The sequence below is a fragment of the Schistocerca cancellata genome, chromosome 6 (genome assembly GCF_023864275.1).
Source record: "Schistocerca cancellata isolate TAMUIC-IGC-003103 chromosome 6, iqSchCanc2.1, whole genome shotgun sequence".
Lineage (NCBI taxonomy): Eukaryota > Metazoa > Arthropoda > Insecta > Orthoptera > Acrididae > Schistocerca > Schistocerca cancellata.
In genome coordinates this window covers 612,259,303-612,280,306 of record NC_064631.1, presented here as the reverse complement: position 1 = coordinate 612,280,306, position 21,004 = coordinate 612,259,303, and the positions used below count along the sequence as shown (strand labels likewise).

Sequence of the window (21,004 nt, the reverse complement as noted above, 5' to 3'; positions counted from 1 at the left end):
CTGGATTTTCTACTGTTTGATTTTGTCTACCAACTTTTCTTCCATCCTGCAACCCAGTGCTGTTTTTCTTTGTTATTATTTTCTAATGCATTACTTTAGTCAGTGTCTGTCATTTCCTTTCCCTTCTTTCCTGCATTTTATCTGTTGCCTTCCAAACTGCACCACACACTCTGACTTATGAATCACACTGTATCAATCTTCTTGTCAATGCACAACACATCAGCATATCCTCTATATGGTGAACATCAATCTATCCTTTTCGTGATATTGTTATTAACCATGGTAATTGTGTGTGTTGGGAGTGTACCCTGGTTGAGCGACGATTATAAGAGTATCATATCGTAACTGTAATATGTGCTCTATGCACTAGTCATTCTTTTGTATCAAGTATTGTGAAGGAAGCTGTTAATGATCAATCTAAGGTCTTATCCCTGACATTTAACTTGAATGGAAATGAAATATCAAGAGGAAGGAGTTACATAAAAGATCACTGGTGAGACGCAAATCAAATTATATTGGCTACTTATTTTATTAATTATTCATTAAGGTTTCAGTTACAATGGTATGGGTTTAAAAGGAATAAGGTAATCATTTGCGATGAGTGGGAAATCCAGGTTTGAGTCCCGGTCTGGAACAAATTTTCATGTGTCTATAAAAGGAGTACATCTATATCTAAACAAGCTGATGTCAAAGAATTGGCAATCAGCAAATTAATTTCAATTTATCATTTTGTAACCATAGAGACTGGAGGGAGTAAACAAGCTACTGGCATTAGAAACTAGTTATATCTGTGATGGATACTGCTTTCTCAGGGACTGAGAACACAAATTTAAACAACTTACAGTTCACAGGGGTGAATTTAAACAGTCATTATTCCTGGGCTCCATATGTGAATGGAACACGAATTAATATGTTTTGCAATGGGAGGTACCCTCTGCCATGCATTTCATGATGGTTTGGCGAGTCTGGATGTAAAAGTTAATGTAGTAGAGCAGGTGAGGGGATTCCAGTAGCATCAATGCTTTCTAAGGAATGTAGACAACTCAACATCTTTCATTGTAACTTTGTCACAACAAATGGCCTCTCTGATGCATATAGTCATTCATTATATTCAGCAAATCCCTTCAAGAAGGAGGTCCTTTAGTGATGCTGAATATGTAGTGGTATGTACTGACAAAAGAGAAAATCTGCTAAGGGTATAACTGTCCCACATACAGCTCCCCTTGTGTCATCAAACATAATTTTATGCTTTGTGTAAGTCTATTCTCTGTCACTTCTGATGGTTCTAAATTGCTATTGTAAAAAATGGTCACTGCCATACTCACAAGAAATTCCAGCACAGTATTCTTTAGGCTTATCAGGAGGTGGAAAATAGGTTTAATCAATTCCCTGCAAATGATTGTGCCTACAGTTCCACAGAAAAGGAGCTACACAACAGGTTAATTTTGTGTTGCTTAAACAATTACATGCCACCATTTTTTGAAAACATTTAAAATAGCCATTACGTTCTAAAAAATTATCTTCAGATGTCTAATTTTGATTATCATTATTGGACAATGTGTTGGCTGTAGGTACCATAGTGTTTAAAATTATTCTTTAATGGGCTGGATAATGAAAACTCAATGGCCTGAGATGCAGGTCTGTTTGCTTTGGTTCAGATAATGCTGGTCATTCTGCTTGGTGGCTTCATTCACAAAAAATATTCTGGAGGATTTTTGGGCTTTTGGCAGACTACTACTCTCCCAAAAAAATTAAGTTATTCCAGCAATACTGCGATGTTTTATTTGAACACAAATAAGCTGGATGGCCTAGCAACACCATAAACCATAAATCAACTAAATAAGGCATTTTATCTTATAGTATAATCACTCTAAATTTTTAAATATAATATGGTCGTGCTGTTACCATTTATTAAGTTTTCTTTTCGTTAGAGGTAGTGCAACAATTTGCTGGTCCAAAAGTGAAAGCAACTACTCTTGATCCAATCATCTTTAGCACACTTCCATGGTGCATTTATGATGATGGTGATTAGTGTTATTACGGTTATGATCGTCATCATCAGAAATTTCAGTTTGGAATTACAACTAACAAACAATCTAATTTAAAAAGTAAAAAATACCAATAACTAGAATCTCAACATTCAGATGTTGTGTTTTATAATTCATGAATTATTTTTTTGAGTAAAAACAATGTTCCATGGGAAATGAATTACGTTTATTTCTAACGGATTTTTTATTCACATCTGTTATAAGAGCAATCAAGTATGTAGGTTGTTGAACGAGTTAAGTGTAATGTGTGAAACCCTTCTATGATACAATACCTTTCAGGACTGAGTTATGTAGATATAACTGGTGTTCCTTGTATTGTGACTATGGACATATTTATTCTGTCACAATTCCCTAGTCCTGTTTTAACGACCCTGACTTGCAAACAGGATAGACTCATAAAGGTAAAGGTTGTGCAGGCCCATTATTATCAGCTGATGTAGGTGTGGTCTTCATGATTCAAGTTTCTTTAAGCTACAAATAATCCTGTTAGCATTTTGTATGCCCTAAATATTTTACTGGGGACTCACATTTCCTGGGAAGATTAATTGATGCTGAAATAATTGATGGAAGTATGCACAATATGTTTGAAATCAAGTCATGGAATTATTGTCAATACTGTTCCAACCAAAAGTTTGATTCTTCAACACTGCTTTAGTCATCGTTTCAGTTGGCTACTGCGAATAGTGTGTGCTATGTCACCTTCAGTGACTCATTCACATAAATTACAGAACATCACACAATAACATGGATATAATTTTTAAAGTGTATTTCTGCCTGATGATAAACAAACTTATAAGGAAAATAAAATAAAATTCCAGAACAAAAGGATTTATTCTCACTGTTTAAAAGTCAAATCAGTTTAAGTCAAATCACACTCTTTTTAAAACCAATATTGTCCATTAACAGGTCATTTGCAAACAAACCACTTATGATGTAACAGAGCATAATGGCAATAGATCTCATCTCACACAGCCTCACCTCTCCTGCCCTCTAGATCTTATCAAGAAGCACTTCAACCTACAACTTACTGTGGCCATGGTGATGCCACTAGTCTTCTGTAGAGATGACTTCAACTCTCATAAATACAGCCTGACAATGCAAATTGCACTACTTCATGAGAGCTTGCCTTCTGAATCTGACTTTTTAGAGTGCTAATAGTTGTTGGGAGTATTTGTCCACCATTGGTCTGAATCAACATTTCAGAGATAACCCCTTAAGCATGAAACCCATTATTTGTTTCTCTTTTCTTGCAGTGCTGACTTGCTCCAACACAATAAAAATAGATAACAACTTCAAAAATTACCTCATATTCATTACAGGCATAGACAAAAGATGTCAATGACTTCTGCACAACATAATGTTTACTACTGATTTTTGAGAATCTTTTGACAGGTTTGGTTACAACTAACAACAGAAACACATTTAAAAACTATAATCTTTACTTACTGAACAATAGCCATGATATAGCTTGATTAAAAACTGGTAAACCAGTTTTTTCTCCAAGGCTAGATGATATGTGGTGAATATTCCATACAGTTGCAGTCAAAAGCAACAGGAGGAACAAATAAACGAAGTTCCTGGTAGACTTCTCACTATGAGATTTGAAGTAAAATGTGCTGCATACACCAAACAGCACCCACAAGACACCAGACAAAAGCCTGAAACAAATGAATCTCAAAGAAAATTGTTACTGAATTGTGAAGAGCATTAAGCTACAGAATATATTGAGAATAAGTTGTCTGTCTTTGAGGTTTCATGGCCCTTAGTAAAATAATAGTAATAGTAAAATAATTAAATATTTGGTCAACAGTTCTAAAACATTAAAAAATGGGAAAATACAGTCTTGTTTAAAATTGTAACAGTCTACTTATCTTACTCACCCACACATTCATAGTGTAACACAACCTGTAAGATACTGTAAATTTGGTCAAACGTTTTAAGACTTTTTTTTTTTTGCAAAAGAACAGGGATAATACAAGAACAAAACTAAAATAACTATAAAGGATGTGACTGCCTCATACAATTTAATGAAGGGCAATTATTGTATTTTTTAATAAAGAACAATAAATTTCTATTATTACCAAAACAACAGCAAGGTACCAACCCACAATGCTACTTACTACAACACAAACTGTAAAACAGAATCTGGAAAGTAACTATTTTACCCCTTTAAAACAAAATAAATTAATACACTACCACTGCCACAGCCTGGATTTCACCCTAATGTGAACTGTCCTGACAAATCGAAATATTATCTTAGACAACTACTTTAGCTTATGAACACATGTATTCGTGGTTTCATTAGCCCATGGGGGTTATTTCAACAGAATATGAAAGAGAGAAGCTAATTATTTATAGTCTTTTTATTACCTCAAATAACTTACCAGATGTAACTTAAAACTACAGTTTCAGCAATGACCCATCAGCACAATTTTGAGTCATGCTGGTGACATTATTCACCAATTCCAGAAGATTCAAACATGTTCAAACATTCAAACATGTTCAAACATGGCCAGTTGACTGGACAACATCCAGTTTCCCTACATGAGCATCCATCTGGCTGGATTTTTTTCAGGTGCTGTTCTTTCTGGCAATGGTATCCAGATTATGAAATGGTCACTGAATTGTAGATCACTGATGATTTCCCACTGAGAAGTATGTGGGCAGGATGGAGACCACAATGAAAGATCAGCAGCAGAGGATGATCTTACAGCCACGCTAAAGGGTGTGCTCTGTATTCTGCTCAGAAGAAAAGTATTTTCTACGGACAAGAGGCTCTCAACAGCTGAAACCTGGGGCAGGTATTGCAGAGCCCAAAGCACATAATGTTTATCAAATTCCCCACAGAGCAGGAAAGGGTGACAGAACAACATGATGAGATCAGTGAGAGCCTCTTGGTAAACTGGTTCACTGGCAGCAGTGTGGGGGGATTGGGGGGGGGGGGGGGGGGGGGAGGCTGGGATGAGAGAGGGGCAGGGCAAAGTGGAGAGTGGTACAGATTATCTATCTGGCCACAGGCTCCTTAGCACAAGGGATCAGATAATATGGAATTTGTTTCTTGTTCCTCTCACTTATAGGAATTATTTTCTGAGCTGAAGGTTGTAAGGTTATTGTTGTTGCAGCTTGCATGGCTATCAATGTACACATTTGAGCCTCTTTGCAAAAAACTGCCTCTTTCGACTCAACAATGAATTCTGTGTGAGTAATTTTTAAGTGGTCAAATGAATGAGAATTTGTTTCTGGTAGCAACCATGAACTGAACTTAAGATATGTAGGTGTGCTGAGTCATTCAAGATTTTATGGAAATGAAAATTTCATGATTGAAAAAATGGCTTACGATTTGTGATCTGAGAAAGCAGAAGGACTGATGAGATTGGAAATTTATTTAAATGTTATGGGATACAGAAATGTGCAACTTGTTTGCTTATAAAGAAGAACAAGATACATGAACAATAAAACCAACTGTTAGTCGCAAAGGCTGATCCTGTTAATGAACTTCTTATTCACAGTATCCCCCGTCTGGAATAAAGGAGTAGTTGTAGTGGAAGTCGGGAGAATTACAGGCTTATGATGGGGTCCCTGAAACCCTTTTGCATTGAGTGGGTGTTACTGCTCCACAATGATACATCCATCCTACTTACAGTGTTTTTGGGAGAAGAACTGGAAATTATTCTCATTTCATGAGCAGCTAGGTTGATTCAAGAAAATTCAAGCTTATCTGACGAAACATGAAATAAATAAATCGTGACAGGCAGCCCATATGAAGCTTTCCAACAGATTAAGACTGGGTGCCAGACCAGAACTCGTACCTGGGAACTTTGCCTTTCATGGACAATTGCTCTACTGACTGAATTATCCAACATACACTGCAACACTGGCGTTCCCAGAAAAAGGACATTTGGAAGGTAGCAGGTAGAATACTGGCACAGTTGGTCTGCAAGGGTGAGTCATGAACTGTGCTTTGTTAGTTCAGCCTGTAGAGCACTTGCCCACACACGGTCTTAATCTGCTAGAAAGTTTCAAATCAATACACACTTGACTACACAGTGAAAATTCATTAAGGTACCCCATAGGTTGCCTGCTAATTACTGTTTTAGGTGAACTGCTATCCACCCCATTAGTATATACCTTTCAACATTGTCTTCAATTATTTCTTTTAAAAATAAAGGGTTGTGTCTGTACCACTCCCACAACATGCATCGCTTGTCACTACTGATGTCACCTCCTTACTGATGACACCTCCTTGTATATCAATATTACCAATGCACATGGCCTGCCTACTGCTCAACATTACTTCAGCCAGTGTCCACCTGATCCCAAACCTATGACAATTTTCCTGCTCACTTTAATCAACACTATACTTCCGACCAAATGCTTTACCTTTGAGGGGCAGGCAAACAAACAGATCCGGGATACAGCCTTGGGAGCCATGATGGCTCCTTCTTACACCAACCTTTCATGGGTCTTCCAGGGATCCATATACCTTCAGCTTCTGGACTGGTTTAGATACACTGATGACATCTTTGCCATATGGACTCAGGGTGAGGCTGATCCATTGAAATTTTTGAAATCTCTAAACACATTCTCCCAATTAAATTTCACATGATCCCATTCTGAATCTCATACCACTTTCCCTGATGTTGACCTCATCCTCACTGAGGGTCAGCTGAAACATTTTTTTCACCTTAAACCCATGAACAAACAACAGTACTTACATTTTGACAGCTGGCATTCCTTTCATGTCAAATGTTCCCTCCCATACAGCCTGGGGAACTTGAGATAAACATATTTGTTCAGATGCAGACTCTTTACAGCAGCACACCACCATTCTCATCTGAGCCTTTCTCTACACAATTATCCCACCAGCCTACACTGAAAGCAGAATTCCTGGGCTATCGCATCCAATCCTGGTAGTGTTGATCCTTTCACAACACAGCTTAGATGTACAACTCTTGTCACTCACTGCCAGTCTGGTCTTGAATGTATAAATCAGCTACTTCAACAAGGCTATGACTCCCTAAAACCATGCTCATTCTGTCTGACATTCTGCCTGCACACCTAGAATAGCTTTGCATAAGCCCCCTATCTCTGCAATGTCCTGGTCAGACTCTGTGCTCCTTCTGCACCCATTTCCCTACCCTATGGCTCCTACCCCTATGACCATCCCCTCTGTAGGACTTGTCCAATTCAAACTCTTACCACCACCTATACAGCCCCTGTAACTGACTAAACTTATACCATCAAAGGGAGAGTCACCTGTGAAATGACCATTGTCATACTCTAGCAATTACGTAAACACTGCTCAGCCTTCTACATTGGTGTGACTACCACTAAATTATTAGTTAAGATGAATGGACATAGGCAGAGGGTGTATACTAGCAACACACAATTTCCCATTGTAAGGCATACTCTGAAACATGACAGTCGTGACCTCAGTGCCTGTACCACCACATGTGCCATCTGGATTTTCCCTCCTGACACCAGTTCATCAGTATTCCATAGATGGGAACTGACATTAAAATATGTGCTTGGTTCTTGCCATCCACCTGGCCTAAATTTACATTAATTTCTGTGATCTCAGCATTTCTTTTCCATAACTATTCCTTCTCTATATTTTTTATTTTCAACCTGTCTATTTTTCCCCATGTATAACGCATTTAGCTGTCCATTCTTATCGAATCAGGCACAAAGTTTTTACAGTAATTTCTGTCTTGCTTATTACCCTTTCTTCCATCTTCAAGTTCTCAGGTTTTCAGATCTTGCTCAGTACAGGCACCAACAATCACTTTTTCCTCTTCATGCCATCCAGTAAGACTCCCCTGATTCAGGGTTCTGGGGAACTTACCCATAACTCTCCCCATTCCTTAAACCTTGCCAGTCCTTTTTCTTCATCCTTCTTTCTTTCCTTTCAATCCTTCTGCCAGAAGAAGGCACCACTGGCTCAAACAGCTCACACACATCCATACCTTGGCGAGTAGCTTTTTTTTATCTATCCTTATTATATTATAAATCTGTATTAGGTAATCCACAGCTAATGCAAATGAAACACTATAGCTTATAGAGGACTGGTAGTGCTGATCAGCCTCCACCTCATGAGCTCTGTGTTTACCAAACCTGAATTCAGCCATTAAGATTGAGCTACTCCAGGTACTTGCCATTAAGAATGATCCAAGAGGCACATGTAGCTTGCAAAATGTGAGATATCTGTTAGTTTGTGTCTAAGATGCTATCCCCTACACAATATATTTGTATCCAAAGTTGGAAGAATACTGCAGAGTAGTTGCAGTAAAAAGATATATATTCATCTCTTTGATTTGAAATTTCACTTAATCACTATTTCTGACATTACTTGACTCCTACTTCAAGCAATGGAAAATCCAGGATGGAATGTAACAGTATTGTGAAAAGAAAAGTTGCTACTCACCATATAGAAGAGAAGCAGAGTTGCAGATAGGGGCAATAAAAAGACTGTCACAATTATAGCTTTCAGCCCATAAGGCCTTTGTCAGATTTAGATGGCAAACACGCACCCATACGCACTCACGCAAATGCATATCACACACACATGACTGCAATCTCAGGCAACTAAGGCCACACTGCGAGCACCAAAACTGGTGCATGATGGGAGTGGTGACTGGGTGGGGGTAAGGAGGAGGCTGGGGTGGGGAGGGGAAGGGATAGTAGGTTAGGCATGGTCGACAGTGATGTGCTGTTGGGGAGCGTGGAGGCACGAACATGGAAAAAGAGTAGGGCAGCTATGTGTAGTCCGGAGGTTAGACAGAGGGAGTGGAGAGGAGGGGAGGGGGGACAGTGGAAAAAGAGAGAAGTAAAAAGACTGGGTGCAATGGAGGAATGAGGGCTGTGTAGTGCTGGAATGGGAACAGAGAAGGGGCTAGATGGGAGAGGACAATGACTAACAAAGGTTGAGGCCAGGAGGGTTTCCGGAACGTAAGATATATTGCAGGAAAGTTCCCACCTGTGCAGTTCAGAAAAGCTGGTGTTGGTGGTAAAGATACGCATGGCACAGGCTGTGAAGCAGTCACTGAAATGAAGGATGTCACGTTTGGCAGCATGCTCAGCAATAGGGTGGTCCACTTGTTTCTTGGCCACAGTTTTTGGTGGTCATTCATGTGGACAGACAGCTTGTTGGTTGTCAAGCTCACATAGAATGCAGCACAGTGGTTCCAGTTTAGGTTGTAGATCACATGACTAGTTTTACAGATAGACCTGCCTTTGATGGGATAGGTGATGTTTGTGACTGGACTGGAGTAGGTGGTGATGGGATCATGTATAGGACAGGTCTTTCATCTATGTCTATTACAGGGGGATGAGCCATAAGTAACAGGTTGGGAGCAGGGGTTGTGTAGGGATGGATGAATATATTGTGTAGTTTCAGTGGACATTGGAATACCACTGTAGGAGGGGTGGGAAGGATAGTGGGCAGGACATATCTCATGTCAGGGTATGACAAGAGGTAGTCGAAATCCTGGCAGAGAATGTAATTCAGTTGCTCCAGTCATGGGTGGTACTGGGTCATGAGGGGAATGCTTCTCTGTGGCCAGACGGTGGAAGATTGGTGAGAGATAGGAAAGATAAGGCACGGGAGATCTGAGTTTTGTACAAGGTTGGGAGGATGATTACAGTTTGTGAAGGCTTCAATGAGACCCTCAGTATGTTTCGAGATGGACCACTCGTCACTGCAGATGAAGTGGTGGTCAACATCTAGGAAGGTTTCTTGTTGGGTTGAGTAGGAACAGGTGAAGCAAATGGAGGAGAAGTTGAGGTTTTGGGGCAGTTTGGGTAGGGTGCCCTCACCCTCAATCGCAAACGCAAACTTTTCATCAATGAATCCGAACCAGGTGAGGGGTTTAGGATTCTGGCTGTTTATGAAGGATACCTCTAGAAGGCTCATGAATACATTGGCATAGGATTGTGCCATGCAAGTGCCCATAGTCGTAACCCTAATTGTTGTTGTTGTTGTTGTGGTCTTCAGTCCTGAGACTGGTTTGACGCAGCTCTCCATGCTACTCTATCCTGTGCAAGCTTGTTCATCTCCCAGTACCTACTGCAACCTACATTCTTCTGAATCTGTTTGGTGTATTCATCTCTTGGTCTCCCTCTACGATTTTTACCCTCCACGCTGCCCTCTAATACTAAATTGGTGATCCCTTGATGCCTCAGGACATGCCCTACCAATCGATCCCTTCTCCTAGTCAAGTTGTGCCACAAACTTTTCTTTTCCCCAATCCTATTCAATACCTCCTCATTAGTTATGTGATCTACCCATCTAATCTTCAGCATTCTTCTGTAGCACCACATTTCGAAAGCTACTATTCTCTTCTTGTCTAAGCTACTTATCGTCCACGTTTCACTTCCATACATCGCTACACTCCATACAAATACTTTCAGAAACGACTTCCTGACACTTCAATCTATGCTCGATTTTAACAAATTTCTCTTCTTCAGAAACACTTTCCTTCCCATTGCCAGTCTACATTTTATATCCTCTCTACTTCAACCATCATCAGTTATTTTACTTCCCAATTAGCAAAACTCCTTTACTACTTTAAGTGTCTCATTTCCTAATCTAATACCCTCAGCATCACCCAACTTAATTCGACTACATTCCATTATCCTCGTTTTGCTTTTGTTGATGTTCATCTTATATCCTCCTTTCAAGACGCTATCCATTCCATTCAACTGCTCTTCCAAGTCCTTTACTGTCTCTGACAGAATTACAATGTCATCGGCGAAAATCAAAGTTTTTATTTCTTCTCAATGGATTTTAATACCTACTCCGAATTTTTCTTTTGTTTCCTTCACTGCTAGTTCAATATACAGATTGAATAACATTGAGGAGAGGCTACAACCTGGTCTCACTCCCTTCCCAACCACTGCTTACCTTTTATGCCCCTCAACTCTTATAACTGCCATTTGGTTTCTATACAAATTGTAAATAGCCTTTCGCTCCCTGTATTTTACCCCTGCCAACTTCAGAATTTGAAAAAGAGTATTCCAGTCAACATTGTCAAAAGCTTTCTCTAAGTCTACAAATGCTAGAAACGTAGGTTTGCCTTTCCAAAATCTAGCTTCCAAGATAAGTCATAAGGTCAGTATTGCCTCACGTGTTCCCATATTACTACGGAATCCAAACTGATCTTCCCCGAGGTCAGCTTTTACTAGTTTTTCCATTCGTCTGTAAAGAATTCGCGTTAGTATTTTGCAGCTGCGACTTATTAAACTGATAGTTCGGTAATTTTCACATCTGTCAACACCTGCTTTCTTTGGGACTGGAATTATTATATTCTTCTTAAAGTCTGAGGGTATTTCACCTGTCTCATACATCTTGCTCACCACATGGTAGAGTTTTGTCAGGACAGGCTCTCCCAAGGCTGTCAGTAGTTCTAATGGAATTTTGTCTACACCCAGGTCCTTGTTTCGACTTAGGTCTTTCAGTGCTCTGTCAAACTCTTCACGCAGTATCACATCTCCCATTTCATCTTCATCTACATCCTCTTCCATTTCCATAATATTGTCCTCAAATACATCGCCCTTGTATAGACCCTCTATATACCACTTCCATCTTTCTGCTTTCCTTTCTTTGCTTAGAACTGGTTTTCCATCTGAGCTCTTGATATTCGTACAAATGGTTCTGTTTTCTCAAAAGGTCTTTTTAATTTTCCTGTCGGCAGTACATATCTTACCCCTAGTGGGATAAGCCTCTACATCCTTACATTTGTCCTCTAGCCATCCCTGCTTAGCCATTTTGCACTTCCTGTCTATCTCATTTTTGAGACGTTTGTATTCCTTTTTGCCTGCTTCATTTACTGCATTTTTATATTTTCTCCTTTCATCAATTAAATTCAATATTTCTTCTGTTATCCAAGGATTTCTAGCGGCCCTCGTCTTTTTACCTACTTGATCCTCTGCTCCCTTCACTACTTCATCCCTCAAAGCTACCCATTCTTCATCTACTGCATTTCTTTCCCCCATTTGTGACAATTGTTCCCTTATGCTCTCCCTGAAACTCTGTACAACCTCTGGTTTAGTCAGTTTATCCAGGTCCCATCTCCTTAAATTCCCACCTTTTCGCAGTTTCTTCAGTTTTAATCTACAGTTCATAACCAATAGATTGTGGTCAGAGACCACATCTGCCTCTGGAAATGTCTTACAATTTAAAATCTGGCTTCTAAATCTCTGCCTTACCATTATATAATCTATCTGAAACCTGTCAGTATCTCCAGGCTTCTTCCATGTATACAACCTTCTTTTATGATTCTTGAACCAAGTGTTAGCTATGATTAAGTTGTGCTCTGTGCAAAATTCTACCAGGCGGCTTCCTCTTTCATTTCTTACCCCCAATCCAAATTCACCTACTACGTTTCCTTCTCTCCCTTTTCCTACTACCGAATTCCAGTCACACATGACTATTAAATTTTCATCTCCCTTCACTACCTGAACAATATCTTTTATTTCATCATACATTTCTTCAATTTCTTCGTCATCTGCAGAGCTAGTTGGCATATAAACTTGTACTACTGTAGGTGGCATGGGCTTTGTGTCTATATTGGCCACAATAATGCGTTCACTATTCTGATTGTAGTAGCTTACCTGCATTCCTATTTTCCTATTCATTATTAAACCTACTCCAGCATTACCCCTATTTGATTTTGTATTTATAACCCTGTATTCGCCTGACCAAAAGTCTTGTTCCTCCTGCCACTGAACTTCACTAATTCCCACTATATCTAACTTTAACCTATCCATTTCCCTTTTTAAATTTTCTAACGTACCTGCCTGATTAAGGGATCTGACATTCCACGCCCTGATCCGTAGAACACCAATTTTCTTTCTCCGGATAAAGACGTCCTCTTGAGTAGTCCCCGCCGGGAGATCCGAATGGGGGACTATTTTACCTCCGGAATATTTTACTCAAGAGGACGCCATCACCATTAACCATACAGTAAAGCTGCATGCCCTCAGGAAAAATTATGGCTGTAGTTTCCCCTTGCTTTCAACCGTTCGCAGTACCAGTGCAAAAGGCCGTTTTGGTTAGTGTTGCAAGGCCAGATCAGTCAATAATCCAGACTGTTGCCCCTGAAACTACTGAAAAGGCTGCTGCCCCTCTTCAGGAACCATACATTTGTCTGGCCTCTCAACAGATACCCTCCGTTGTAGTTTCACCTACAGTACGGCTACCTGTATCGCTGAGGCATGCAAGCCTCCTCACCAACGGCAAGATCCATGGATCATGGATGATAACAATGGTCATATGAATAATGGATTTAAACAGAAAGATCCACAAAATCTCCCATTAAAGCTGGACTGGTATTACATTAATTATCAAATGAAAAATATTATCCACATAGAAGGAAAACATTGAAATGTACAATTTTATGAGAATACTAGGTTTATGTAGTGGTAAAAAGATAATTATAGCACTAATGGAAATTTATGGATGGAGCTATACATAAAGTAAAGGAATGGTAACCCTCACCTACAGCAGATCGATGCATGTGGCACAGGAACACAAAGCAGAAAACATTGTTCTCTGCTTTCAACACACAACACAAAACGGCATTTAAGTAGCAAAGCTAGTGTGAATCCTGTCTTCTGTTGTGTGTTTCTGTGCTCCACGCATCAAACTGCTAAAAAGATAATTACCTTAAAATAACTGCAAGTTTAGTTTCAGTTTGAATGAAGTGTTATTATTTCCTATGATCATTTTCTTTACAGTAAACAAAAGCTGTGAATGTAACCATATTTACTGATTGTTTGTAGGTAATGCCTTCATAAGAGAAGTACTGTGGGTGTGGAAATAGTTGGTCATAGCAAATAGGAAGGAGGTAGTTGGTTTGGAATCTGTCGGGCATTGGGAAAGGTAGTGTTCAATAGTGGTAAAGCCCTGGGCATTAAGGATCTTAGTGTAAAGGGAGGTGTCATCAATAGTGATGAGCCGGGCACCGTGTGGTAAAGGGACAGGAACTGTGGAGAGTTGGTGGAAGAAATGGTTGTCATCTTTTATATAGGAGGGTAAGTTCCAGATATTAGGTTCAAGGTGTTGGTCTACGAGAGCAGAGATTCTCTCAGTGGGGGCACAGTAACCGGCCACAATGGGGCATCCTGGGCAGTTGGGTTTATGGATTTTAGGAAGCATGTAGAAGGTGGGAGTGTGAGGAATGGTAGGGGTGAGTAGAGAGAAGGACTCCTGAGAGAGCTTCTGGGAAGGGCCTAAGGATTTGAGGACTGACTGAAGATCCTGCTGGATTTCTGGAATGGGGTCACTGTGGCAAGATTTGTAGGTGGATGTATCTGACAGATGACTGAGTCCTTCTGCAGATAGTCCTTGCGCTTCAAAACAATAGTGGTGGAGCCTCTATCCACAGGTAGGATTATATGATCAGGATCAGTTTTAAGATAGTGGACTGTGGTTCTTTCTGCAGTTGTAAGGTTAATCTGCACGGTGAAAGATTTGGGGAATGATGGTGAGGCAAGGTTTGAGGTTAAGAAATTCTGGAAGATTAAGAGCGGGTGATTTGGGTGCAGGGGGGGGGGGGGGGGTGGATGACGGTTGGACGGAGGACTGAACTGAGTTAGGTGGGGTTCAACATTGGTCTTTGGTCAAGTCTGATGGGTAGGGTTGGTGGCAAAAAAGTGTTTCCACTGTAGGGACCAGGAGAAGGAGAGAAGGTCTTTAACAAGTTCTGCATGATTTAATTTGGGAGTGGGGCAAAAAGTGAGGCCTTTGGAAAGGACTGATATTTCTGTGGGGCCAAGGCTTCTGGAAGAAAGGTTAAAGACTACTATGTTTTGTATCTGTTTAGGTTCTAGATTGTGTGTGGTGGTGGGAGGGAGTTTTGGAGGGTGGGGTAAATGTAGTAGGTCTGCGAGACGGGGTTTGTCAGCTACGAGGGGACGTGGAGGAGGTTTGGAGGTTGTTGTGGAGGGGGTGGTCAGTGGTACTTGAAGGCGGGAGTAGGAAGTGAGCAGGATGGAGAACTTTTTGAGGCGTCTTTGTGCATGTTGCTCTAGTCCATAGAGGGCAAGAGTTTCAATGTGTGTTATGGGTTCCAGGTATTTGGGATTGCATTGCAGGAGAATTTTGCAGATGGAGAGAAGATACTGCAAGGTGGTTTGGGTTTGGTTGATATGGTTGTGTAGGACTATGTTTGTGAAGGCTAAAGACTAGTGGAATCCAAACAGATAGAGGTCATTGTGGAAGGAGGAATGGCGGCCGGAAATGGGTAATTTGATGGTAAGGCCATTTGGGGGGATTCCGTGAGGGGCGCAACAATGCAGGAACAGTATGTGGGACTGGGCTCTGTCTAGGGATAAGGAAACTTTTCTGTATTGACGCAGATGGAAGGAGCAAGGATCTATGGTGGTGGACAAAATGTGAAAAAATATGTGAGCAACACAGAATTATGTCCAAAAAAATACCCAAAAAGACACCCAAGTATATGTGAAAAATCATGAGAAGGATGAAACGGAGGCAACAGGTGGAAACAATTTGAAATCTGTGGGCGTCAACGATAGTAACAGGTGAATACTCACTAAAATTGGTGAGAAGTCACAATGAGATGAAAAACGATATAAGTAATATACAAATATATTTTACTGTAGGTAGCGGGATGGATAAGTATGAAGAAGGGGTATGGCAGATGTAACTGAATGAGGTGGAATTAGTGGGTCAAACTGGGATAGAACTGAGAAAGAACCTCTCCCTGAAGTCCATCTCTCTACTCATCCCTTCCATGCTTCCTAAAATCCATAAACCCAACCACCTGGGATGCCCCATTGTGGCTGGTTATTGTGCCCGCACTGAGAGAATCTCTGCCCTAGTAGACCAAAACCTTGAACCTATTACCCAGAACTTACCCTCCTATACAAAAATTACCAACCATTTCCTCTACTGACTCTCCAAAGTTCATGTTCCCTTAACACACGTTGCCCTGATCATCACTACTGATGCCACCTCCCTTTACACTAAAATCCCAAATGCTCATCGCCTTACCGTTACTGAACATTACCTTTCCTAAAGTCCGACAGATTCCAAACCAACTATCTCCAGCCTAGTCACCGTGACCAACTACATCCTCACCCACAATTACTTCTCCTTTGAAGGCATTACCTACAAACAAACAGGGGTATGACTATGGGCACCTGCATGGCACAATCCTATGCTAATGTATTCATGGGCCATCTAGAGAGATCCTTCCTAAACAGCCAGAATCCTAAACCCCTCACCTGGTTCAGATTCACTGATAACATCTTTGCGATTTCGATTGAGGGTGAGGACACCCTATCCACTTTGCTGCAGAACCTCAACTACTCCTCTATTTGCTTCACCTGTTCCTACTCAACCCAACAAGAAACCTTCCTAGATGTTGACCTCCACCTCATCTGCAGTGACGAGTGGTCCCTCTCAAAATATACTGAGGGTCTCATTGAAGCCTTCACAAACCTGTCCTATACATACTCCCACCACCACCTACTACAGTCCAGTCACAAACATCACCTATCCCATCAAAGGCAGGACTACCTGTGAAACCAGTCATGTGATCTACAAGCTAAGCTGCAACCACTGTGCTGCATACTATGTGGGCTTGACAACAAACAAGCTGTCTGTCCACATGAATTTCCACTGACAAACTATGGTCAAGAAACAAGTGGACCACCTTGTTGCTGAGCATGCTGCCAAACATGACATCCTTCATTTCAATGACTGCTTCACAGCTGTGCCATATGGATCCTTCCCACCAACACCAGTTTTTCTGAATTGTACAGTTGGGTAATTTCCCTGCAATATATCCTATGTTCCCGTAACCCTCCCGGCCTCAACCTTCATTAGTAATTGTCCTCTCCCATCCAGCCCCTTCTCTGTTCCCATTCCAGCACTACACAGCCCTCATTCCTTCATTGCACCCAGTCTTTTAACTTCTCTCATTTTCCACTATCCTCCTTCCCCACCACTCCGCCCCCTCTGTCTAATCTCCCAGCTGCACATAGCTGCCCTACCCTCTTTCCACTTCGTCCCTCCGTGCTCCCTAACAGCACGTCACTGTCTGCTACACCTACCCTACTATCCCTCCCCCTCCTGCCCAAGCTGCCTCCTTAAACCCCACCCAGTCGCCACTCCCATCATGCACCAGTGATACTGCTCACTGTTGGTCACAGTTGCCTGAGACCACAGTCATGTGTGTGTGTGAGTTTGTATGTGTGTGTTTCCTGTCTAATTCTTATGAAAGCCTTATGGGCCGAAAGCTATATTTGTGACAGTCTTTTTGTTGTGCCTATCTGCGGCTCATATGGTGAGTAGCAACTTTCCTTTTCACAATATTGTTGGCTCCTCCTCCTGTTTACTACACGAAGAAACACAGAGATTGCACATTTTGGCATTATTACTATGTTCCTGCCACTACATAATTCACTATAAATCCATAAAGCAGCATGCCAACACTGATATGTGACCAGACCGTTCAGTCTTCATGAACTTTATTGTTTCAAATTTGATGACGACTGGCCTTACAGAACTTGGAATAACACAACAAGTTGTCAAGACTATGGAGCTGATATCATACTGTGGTCTGTTACGTATGGCATGTATGAACCAACCATCTTCTCACATAGACCCCTGCAATAATCCATACATTTTTAAACATATGCCATTGCTTGGGGTAGTAAAGCTGTGAGGGTCAGTCATAAGTCATGCTTGGATAGTTCAGTCAGTAGAGCACTTGCCTGTGAAAGGCAGAGGTCTCAGGATAAAAACTGGCACTAATCCCACACTAGAATGAATCAAATTGCCTTGAGAAAGATTCCAAGGTCCAGTTACGTAGATCAGTCAATACACTTTTAAGACCTCTGCAACTACCTAAAAGCTTCAGTCTAATACGAGGCCTCTACCTATGATCATATGTGCACCCATTGAGCTACAACATTCATGCAGAAAACCTCTAAAAACTGGACAGAAAACCACACTTGTGCATTGCAACATATCAGCAAATTCTTGTCATCTTCTGTAGTACAACAATAAGCTTATCAGTCACTGTGAATCACTAACTAGACACCAGAAACCAGTAACACTTTGAAACAATTTCTCCCACCCAGATGGGCCACAAGTTACTCCTACAACCAGAAGGATTGATGGCTGGGTCCTCAAATTTCATAGCTCAAGCAACTCCCAAAATTATTTAAACATTGAGGCCTTTTAACAAATACGGTCTGATTTGGAGAATGATTAGCTTTTGACTCAACTGGATGCAGTGTCTTTGGACATCTCCTTATATTGTTAGCAGCAAGACTGCTGCCTGCTGCCAGGACTTCTCATATTATTTTTCACTGAGTGATCCCTCTTCCTCCATAAACCATGGTCCTTGAGGAATTAGGGCCTTGCTTGCCTCTACAGTATATACGAAATGGCAAAATGCATGCATGTCCAAAGGAACACTGCATTGTACTTCTTAATAACAGAGGAACTGCTATATTGTATTTATTCACCAATACCAGGCCCTAATATGTCACTCCTGGACAGGAATATACATACCATTTGAGAGCAGGTTTGACACAAGACTGACGACTTATGGAAGTTTGTGTCTGGCCATTATTTGTGCATGGATAGCTGAAGATTTTAAGGTGACTGCTCACATAAAGCAAGAAATTTGGATTCGAGTCCCAGTATGGCACAAATTTTCATTGTAGTCATTCTAATACACAGGTGAAAGTGGTTCATTTTTCCAACTGCAAATAAATTTCCTCTACAATATAAACACAGTACTGTGCACACAATCCCATTGGAAGGGCGTCCATGGAGAGGTCATAACGTCATATGATTCCAGAAGAGATGCAACAGCGCTTTCTAAATCTGCAATGACAACAGTCTGGATGATTGTCTGATCTGGCGAAGTAATTCTGCCAACACAGCCTTTTTGTGTTGGTACTACAAATGGCTGTAAGCAATGAGGAACTGCACAATTATTTTATCTGGCTTAACGATGATGGCATCCTCTTGGGTAAAATACCCTGGAGATAAAATAGGCCCACAGTAGACCGCTGGTAGGGGACCACAAAGGAAGATGTCGTCAGCAGGTGAAACAAAACTGGCATTCTATGGGGCAGCAGAGGGTGGAATGTTACACTCCTTAATCAGATAGGCTGGTTAGATAATTTACAGAGGAAAATGGATAGCTTTCAGTTACATGTAGTAGGAATTAGTGAAGTGCAGTGGCAGGAAGAACATGGCTTCCGGTCAGGTCAGTATATGGTTCAACACAAAGTCAGATAGGTATAATGTAAGAATATGCCTAATAACGAATCAGAAAACAGGAACACGGATAAGCTTTTACAAACAGTATAGTGAACAAATCGTTGTAACTGAGATGGACATGAAGTCAACAAACACAATATTCATGTAAATGTATATGCCAACTAGCTCTGCAGAAGAAAAAAGGATTGAAAGAAATTACAATGAGGTAACAGAAATTATTCACGTGATTTAATCATTGATAGGATTTAGTTTAAGAATTTTGAAAGAGGGTTGCATATGTGGAAGACACCTGGGACACTGGATGGTTTCAGATTGGTTATATGATGGTAAGACAAAGATTTAAAAATCAGATTTTAAACTGGAAGACATTTCCAGGGGCAGATGTGGTTATGAAATGAAATGCAGATTAAAACTGAAGAAAGGTACGAAATCAAGGAGATGGGACCTCAATAAATTGAAAGAACCAAAGGTCATTGAAAGTTTCAAAGGTAGCATTAGGCAATGTTGCACTTGGGCAGAGGACAGGAACATAATAGAAGATGCATCGGTAACTCTGAGAGATGAAATAGTGTATGCAGCAGAGGATCACAGAGGTAAAAAGTAAAGGCCTCATAGAAATCCTTTGACAATATAGCAGATAAATTTAACCACACAGGAGAAAATATAAAAATGTACAAATGAAGCATGCAAAAGGGATTACAGACTTCTACAAATGAGATTGACTGTAAGTGCAAAATAACCAGGCAGGAATGGCAAGAGGACAATGCAAGGCTGTAGAAGCAGGCATAACTATCAGAAACATGAAAACAGTGGGAAAATTAGAGAGACCTTTGGAGAAAAGAGAAGTAACTGTATGAATATCAAGAGCTCTGATGGCAAGCCAGTACTAAGCAAAGAACAGAAAGCTGAAAGGTGGAAGGAATATATAGATGGTCTACATAAAGGAAGTTAACTTGAGGACAGTATTGTAACAAAGAAGAGGAAGTAAATGCAGATGAGGTGGGAAATATGACACTGTGAAAAGAAATTGATGGAGCACTGAAAGACCTAATTGCAAACAAGACCTCTAGAGAATATGATATCCCCTCAGAATTAATCAGATCCTAGGAGAAAACCAGCAGTGGAAAAATCATTCCATCTGATGTGCAAGGTATATGACATATGTGAAGTACTGTAAGACTTCAGGAAGAGTTTAATAATTGCAATTCCAATGAAGGCAGGTGAGGACAGGTGTGAAATGGTAGTAAAATATTGACAAGAATTATTTACAGAAGAATCAAAAAGTTGTAGAAGCTGAGCTCAGGGAAGATCAGTTGGGTTCCAGAACACACGAGGCAATACTGATCCTACATCTTAGAACATAGGTTGAAGAAAGCCAAAGCTACATTTATAGCATTTGTAGATTTAGAGAAAGCTTTTGAAAATGCTGACTGGACTACGCTCTGAAATTTTGAAGGTAGCTGGGATAAAATACAGGAAGTGAAGAGTTAGTTGCAATTTGTACAATAGTTTAAGGGCATGAAGGACAAGTAGTAGTTGAGAAGGAAGTACAGGGGTGGTTTGAAAAGTTCTTGGAGTGGAGTAGAAAAAAAGTACTTACATCATTGAAAGTTTTTTTTTATTTTTCAATGCAGTCTCCTTGTAGATAAACGCACCTGGTCCAACAATGTTCCAGTGCTCTGATCCCATC

General features: G+C 40.6%; 1 protein-coding gene across 2 annotated transcripts in view; it reads right to left on the bottom strand.

Annotated features, from left to right (window-relative positions):
* Nucleotides 1-21,004, bottom strand: part of LOC126191154 (GPI ethanolamine phosphate transferase 1) — a 276,012-nt gene that overhangs the window by 39,259 nt on the left and 215,749 nt on the right. For both annotated transcript variants that reach the window (XM_049931924.1, XM_049931925.1), the window contains exon 11: nt 3,495-3,706. In XM_049931924.1, the coding sequence (XP_049787881.1) occupies nt 3,495-3,706 (212 nt within the window). The remainder of the gene's footprint in view (nt 1-3,494; nt 3,707-21,004) is intronic.